We start from the raw sequence: 7,425 nt of genomic DNA on the forward strand, positions 1-7,425 counted from the left end.
AAGTTGAGAACTCTTCAACCAACACATTTCTAATTTTGATATGTTGTTACTGATGACAAAATGGAGGTTAAAGTCAATATTGATGACTTTTACTTTTCAGGAAGTATGATCCTTATTTGAAAGACCTCAAGGGTGACTGTGGAATTGAAATATGGTCACTCTTGGTCTTCCTTCCACTGCCAGTAAAACCTTTGTCAATATTTCTTGTACAGGATGTATAAACAGCCACATTGAGTCAGAATGGGGATGTTTAATTAAGTTTCACATGTTTAAAGAATGCCACGCTCTCTGCATGTTAAGAGCCCTTGCCACAACTCTTTGTGGGGTTTGTAGGTGGCCTGTTGCAAAGCTATATGTCTGTCCCTATCCATTGAAGTCATTTTGACCGCCCCTAGTTTTTGGGGATATCAGTTCAAATGGAGGAATCTTTTTGTGACCAAAGTTTAGGTTTTTGAATTTTATATATTTTGTAGAACCAAAGCTGCAGATCAAATTAAGTCTCATTTGACTAAAGCAATCTAGCACCATGTCAAAGCTCTTGAATTAATTTGTATATTTTGTACGGTAGATTTAAGAAAGTTAACTAATATAGCTCCTATGTATTATAAATCTACAAATTCATTTTGTATATTTTGTAGAATTCCGGCTGTGGGCCAAACGAAGCTCCTTGTGACAAGGCTCTGGTAGGATTTGCCCAGCTTTCTGTATTAGAGGCCTCATCGTAACAGGGAACATTTGATAGTATTTTATAATCTGTGATACTGTTCAGGACTAGAGAATTCAGAAGGATTGTTTGCATGTTATAATGTACTTACAATAATATATTACATTCAATGAGGCTACTGCAATTAACAGCATATGAAAGACTTCTGACGGGATAGTTTTTATGGCCCTGCCACTAAGTTGTTGGGGCTATATAGTTTACCCTTGTCCGTCATTCTGTCATTCTGTAACGAACAGTTATACAGACTTTTTTAAACACCTTCACATATAAAGCTGATTTATATTATGTGAGTCTACTATAATGGGTTAACGATCAAGGTTACGTTTGGTTCCGCTCCCCTGATTTTTGCCAAAATTACGGGCTTTTGACTTTGAAAAATTTTATGAAAATAACACTTATACAGACTTTTTTCTATTAAAACACCTTCACATGCTGAGCTGAAATTAGTTTGTGAGTCTACTGTGATGAGTTACAGATCTAGTTAACGTTTTGTTCTGTTCCGCTGTATTTTGCTGAAATTACAGGCTTTGGCCTTTGAAAATTCATGAAAATAACAGTTATATGGGCTTTTTTTCTAAACACCTTCACATATTGAGCTGAGTATGTGAGTCTACTATGAAGAGTGACAGATTGAGTTTATGTTTGGTTCCTCTCCTCTGATTTTTGCTGAAATTACAGGCTTTGGACTTTGAATATTTCATAAAAATAACTCCTAAAAATGGCTTCAAACTTTTTTTTGTGAGCGGGGCCATTTGTGTCGTTCCAACACATCTAGTCTTTAAAAAGCATGGTTGCAAAATAAGTTACCTTAGATTTTATATAAAGCACATATTGCATCTGAAAAAAAAGTGAATATTCTCTGGTCCTAGTGAGCATTCTAGAACCTCTGGTCCTAGTGAGCATTCTAGAACCTCTGGTCCTAGTGAGCATTCTAGAACCTCTGGTCCTAGTGAGCATTCTAGAACAATCTTTATAATTTGTACTGTACTTTGTACTGATCTTTATTGTTTATTTAATGGGTTATTACTTTAAAGAATTTGTTAAAAGTCAAGTAAAACATATTTTTATTATATGACCCCCAAAACATTTGAATGGATATTATAGATCTGTTGTCTATATATAGACATAGAGAGTCTATAGGATATCCTAAATCTATGAAATTTAATAGAAAATAGAGATCTCAGACAGTCAAGGGTAAGATTTCTTGTCTCCTGAGGCTTGTCTCAGTCATAAGTTTTTGGAAGTGTTTGGTATTTTCCAGTCTTGCTAGTGATAACCAATAACAAGATAGATATATATGTTCTGTTTCAACCACATTTTTTTTCCAGATACCTAGAAAATAGAGAAAAGCAAGTAATTACAACTATGACAAAAATGCCAATACATGTATATAGATTTTTAATTCAATTTCAAATTAGACTACTTTTTTTTATTGAAATTCTGTTATATTTATTTGTAGAAAAATATAAGGAATTTTGATTTTTTTTAATAGAGAAAATGGCATGATAGACTACCCTCAAAACACAAGTAATTTATATATTGCACATAAAAAGTGAAATCAAAGTATTTGCAGGTTTAGCATTAAATCTTAGGGATTTTCATCGTATAGAAATAGAAACATTCCAGATAATTATGGCTAAATAAATTTTAGTAACAATTTATGGCTTAAACTTTTGTTTACTTGTTTGATATATATATATATTGCTCCAACTCTTAGTCTGTTTTAACTTGCCCAGTTGATTATATTTTTTTTTGTTCATTTGATTTCTGTCTTCTTTGGTCCAAAATTAATATTGATGTCAAATTTTATTGCTTTCTTCTGAAATTTCTATTGTGAGGTCACAAAAAGGAGACCATGCCTAATGACTTCACTTAAAAAGAACTCATCATTTTGCTGATTGTTGCAAAAGAAAGATAGAAATTTGTTTTTCAAAATTTTGATTTTCCCAAGAAGGTGAACATTGATACAGGTTTATTATTTCTAAGGCATTTTATAGGAATCATAAACCTTGATATTTTGTTATTCTAATGTCATGTGTTAATTATTTATAACATATTGATCTCATGCTATTATACACAATATTATATTTACCATTATCAAACCAGAACTATTTTCCTCTTGAAGTTACACTAAATTGATCAAAATATTCAGCAAATTGTTTATGAAATTTTATAAAAGCATTACTGTTGAAAGGCCAAAAAATAAATTAGGAAATATGAAACATTAAAATATATTAAAATATTGAAATTAACATTGTGTTTTAAAAGAAAATTTGTGATTAGATTTCATACCTAACTTTTACCTTGTTTATTGTAAATATTTGACAAGATTCTTGATAATTTTGTGTCGTCCTATTTTTCTGTATCTTCAAATAGAATAAGAAGTCAGTTGTTGATATTGGATGATAAGAGTATTATATTTTCAAATAACACCTAAAGTTTTTCAGTTTAAGGAAATGATTCCAAACTTCAACTTTATAAAGTGTTTTACCCATTGGTTATGTAAAATTTTAAATCTTGCATAAACAGTGATACCATTCCCATATAAAACATATTTGAATCCACATTTCATATAGATATTTTTTAGAAACCTTGCACCACATTATCTTGAGAAAATTAAAAGAAATCTTTTTATAGGTAAAAGTTTTTCTTCAGATTCTAGTTTTGAATGATGCCAATTCTCAATTTTCATTGATTTTAAAATAGTAATTATCAATGACAATGCACTGAAATATGTGACGTATACTCAATATTAATTGTTAAGCAGAATCTGTCAATGTTATTACCTTGTAACAAGTACACAGCAAGTTAGAGTGAAAACAGTATTAAGGTACACAGATTCTTTGATGAATTGATAACCATTTGTGAAGCATGATCTATGAATAATTAATCAAGATTATATAAACTTCAGAGCTTCGACTGCAGCCTGGGTCCTGGATGCAATTTTGTTTTTTCTTAAATTGCTTTAACGAAAGTAAAGGCATTTGTCTTCTGGAAATGCTTTTCTGTTTAATGCTTTGCAAAACCATAAATGAAGTATACTGAAGATTTGAGAGCAATATTTCTTATCTGGTTGTGTGTGAACTTTGAATATGTGTGTCACATAGCGGGACTGTTGCTTTTGCCTAATAACTACCTCCAAATAAAAATGTATAACTAAATCCGACGCATTTTTCTGAAACTAGATTGAACTTTATTCGAGTTAATAAATTATATCTGATTCTGTGTGATATTGATGCATGCATTTATAGTTATTATTTATATTATTGATGACAGTAAGAAGCTGAAATAGCTGGACATAACCAAGCCTTGAATAACATGTATTGTAATTACTTGAGAATATCCTTAGTTTTCCCAAAGTTTAAGTCTATGTTTATAATGTTTAAATCGAATTTCAAAAGACTAAATTTTACATTTTAGCAGAAAACATCTGCTGTACAAATTCTGTCTTACAATTGAGCAATGTTTGGTATTTGTATGTTTTTCTTTTCTTTCAAAGACTTTCACATAAACAAATGGTGAAAGCAGAAAGTTGGGAGTTGGGAGTTGCTTACCCTACATGGAGACCAAAGGTTAAGGTAGTAATCTTCACCAGCAAAGGACATTGTATATTTAAGCTACATTGTCTAATTAGAGATATGATCTATTCCAGCAAATGACATTGTATATTTAAGCTACATTGTCTAATTTGAGATATGATCAATTTCAGCAAATGACATTGTATATTTAAGCTACTTTGGCTAATTATTGTAATGATCTATTCCAGCAAATGACATTGTATATTTAAGCTACATTGTCTAATTAGAGATATGTTTGATTCCAGCAAATGACATTGTATATTTAAGCTACATTGTCTAATTAGAAATGTGATTGATTCCAGCAAATTACATTGTATATTTAAGCTACATTGTCTAATTAGAAATATGATTGATTCCAGCAAATGACATTGTATATTTAAGCTACTTTGGCTAATTAAGGTAATGATATATTCCAACAAACGACATTGTATATTTTAACAAATAAGGAAATGTTATATTCCAGCAAATTACAATGTATATTAAAGCTACACTATTTGATCAAAGTAATGATCTGTTCCAGCAAATGACATTATATATTTAAGCTACTTTGTCAATTTTGTTATTGTTACATTGCATTTCATAGGATAACAATAAACTTTAAAAAATCTTCAGTATACTTTTTTCAATTTATCCAGTGTGCCATGAAAAAATAGATAAAAATTAAAAACCAATTGTTCAGAGAACAATTGAGGGTCTTTCCACCCGATACAATATATTTTGATATCAAAAATAATAAAACTCGGTTAGAAATGTAATTTTCAGTGCCAAATGATAGCTTATTGTACGTTGAATTTATAAATACATGGTTTCTACACATTTTTGTTTGAAATAAGGGAGATAAGTTGTTACTTCCGGTTTGAAAAATGTCAAATTCAGTCTCATCTGATAGTTTACTTGACACTGATTCCAAAAATATATGGTTCTATGTACTTTTTCATTAAATGTGTACAAAAAATTGCTATTTCCGGTTTACAAAAGGTCATTTCCAGTTGATTTCTTCAAGGTTATATGACTTGCAACTTAATGCACAAAGTCCCATGAGTTTATTATGTTTAAATCAAAAGTTAAAGTGAAGGTCAAAATCTAGAACGTCAAATCAAACTTTGACCTTGACCCCAATTTCAAGGTCATGAAACAAAGGTCTCAAATCAAAAGACTAGGCCTCTACTATATATTGTTAATGAGTTATTTTACCATACTACTAGTATTAGATATAAAAGGGGCGTAAACTCCCATTAAATGTCTATGTACCCTTTCAACTAAAATGTATGTGTTACGACATGTCGCAACTAACAATTCTGTAAAAACATTTTGTCGAGATCTTACAAGATTTCTGAAAATAAGTGGTAACAAGCCAAAATCAAAATTTAGAACATGACCTTGACCTTTGACCTTGATCTCAATTACAAGGTCATAAGTCAGTGATCTCAAATCGAAAGATCCCAGGTCATTCACTTGTATGGTTTAGGTGTTATGCTGATTTCAAATACATAAGGGGAGAAAACTATAAGGGTTGACCAAAACACTTCAACTTAAACGGGTTGAAGTTGCGCCCTATCGTAAATAATTACATGGCAAACACATCATATCAGTAACCTTTACGGTTTCTTTTGAATAAAGATAACAAGCAAATTTTAAAATTTAGAACATGACCTTGACCTTTGACCTTGACCTTAATTTCCTCCAGATGGACCAAGGACTTCATATCAAAAGAGTTTAGGCCTCTCTGACTTATAATGTATGAATTTATCTAACATATTACCTATGTTAAATTTTCAAAGGGAAATAACTCCCATAAGATGTCATCCAATCACATCAGTTAAATTGAACCAAACCATTCTTAAGAGCAGACGAACAATTTGGTGAAAACAGTTTGTTAAAATCTTTTACGGTTTCAGAGATATAAAGATAACAAGAAAAAGGGGACACGGGGAGATAACTCCTATAAGAATAAGTGTTCAGTTACACAGGGTGAGTTTTGAAATCCCCATTAATGTACAACATCATTGGCCAAAAAGTCCTTTCGATATGTTGTTAAACAAAAAAGCATCTCAGACGGCAGAAGAAAAAAAAAATAATCTGAAGAAAAACAAAAGGTCTTTCCACGAAAAGTGGAAAGACCTAATTAAGCCTTTCATTTTGTAACAAGACCCCAAATTTTAAGTCCTTCCCCTCCCCAAAGAGACTTTCAACCGAAGTTTTCTAAATATATGTGTACTGCGATTCCCTCATAATTTGTTTTTGTTACCTTGATTTGTGTTAATCGATTAGTGTGATGTTTGCCTTAATAAACGATTCAAAAGGCATTTTAGAAAACAAAACAAATTTTAGCCTCTTCTTCACTTTCTCCTTGCACTTTAAATTTTCAACTCAGAATCCAAAAGCCATCTGCACAAAGTTGGTAAAATTAGAAAAATTAAAAGTTACAAGCTGTGGCGAAATTGTGATGGACATTATATTACTTCCTATTCAAAGTGTTTAATAATATTTGTAGATTTAATGTAAACTTGCATTGAATGGATTTGCAATGAGGATGCTAATCGAGATGACAAATGATGATCGTGAAGTATTAGTGTCTAAATGTTCACTAGGATAACAATTGGCTGTAAGTCTTGAACAAGACATTATGCTTACGATCAGTTGTAGTGGTGATATTTTTGTGTAAAACACAGACTAGGTGTATACACTGTGTATAAAGAAATGTATATTGTCAGCCCTGGTCCGGAGTTTTAAGAGATCACAAGCAGTAGTGAATAAGGAGAAATATTTGCACAAATTAAAGTTAGAGTTTTGTTATCGTATATAACGTATTATAAAGATATAAGAACCGAAACAGATTATTAAAAATAGAAAAAAAAACAAGTGTTCCTTTTGATATAAATCTCAGATTCCAATACACGTTTCAGAATTTTAATTGTAGCATTGGGATCTGCGATAACTGGTTGGATCCCAAATAAAAGGTCGGATCTGAGAAAACTATAGAATCTTATGATCTGATATAACTGTTGTGATAATACAAAACACTTTGTGTGGTGTTTTTTTTAATCTAGGTATATTGTTGGTTGTCTTTTGGTCTTTTTTTTTGCCATGTCATTGTCAGTTTATTTTCAACTTTATGAGTTT

The 7,425-nt window shown here is 30.9% G+C and overlaps 1 protein-coding gene across 1 annotated transcript in view; it reads left to right on the forward strand.

The window, feature by feature from the left end:
* Nucleotides 1-4,913, forward strand: part of LOC127731132 (serine/threonine-protein kinase OSR1-like) — a 30,766-nt gene extending 25,853 nt beyond the window's left edge. Inside the window, exon 17 of the mRNA XM_052240059.1 lies at nt 639-4,913. Coding sequence (XP_052096019.1) covers nt 639-725 — 87 coding nt within the window. The 3' untranslated portion in view covers nt 726-4,913. The remainder of the gene's footprint in view (nt 1-638) is intronic.
* The last annotated feature ends 2,512 nt before the right edge of the window (nt 4,914-7,425 follow it).

This window comes from Mytilus californianus, unplaced genomic scaffold (genome assembly GCF_021869535.1).
Source record: "Mytilus californianus isolate M0D057914Y unplaced genomic scaffold, xbMytCali1.0.p SCAF_2, whole genome shotgun sequence".
NCBI classification, from domain to species: domain Eukaryota; kingdom Metazoa; phylum Mollusca; class Bivalvia; order Mytilida; family Mytilidae; genus Mytilus; species Mytilus californianus.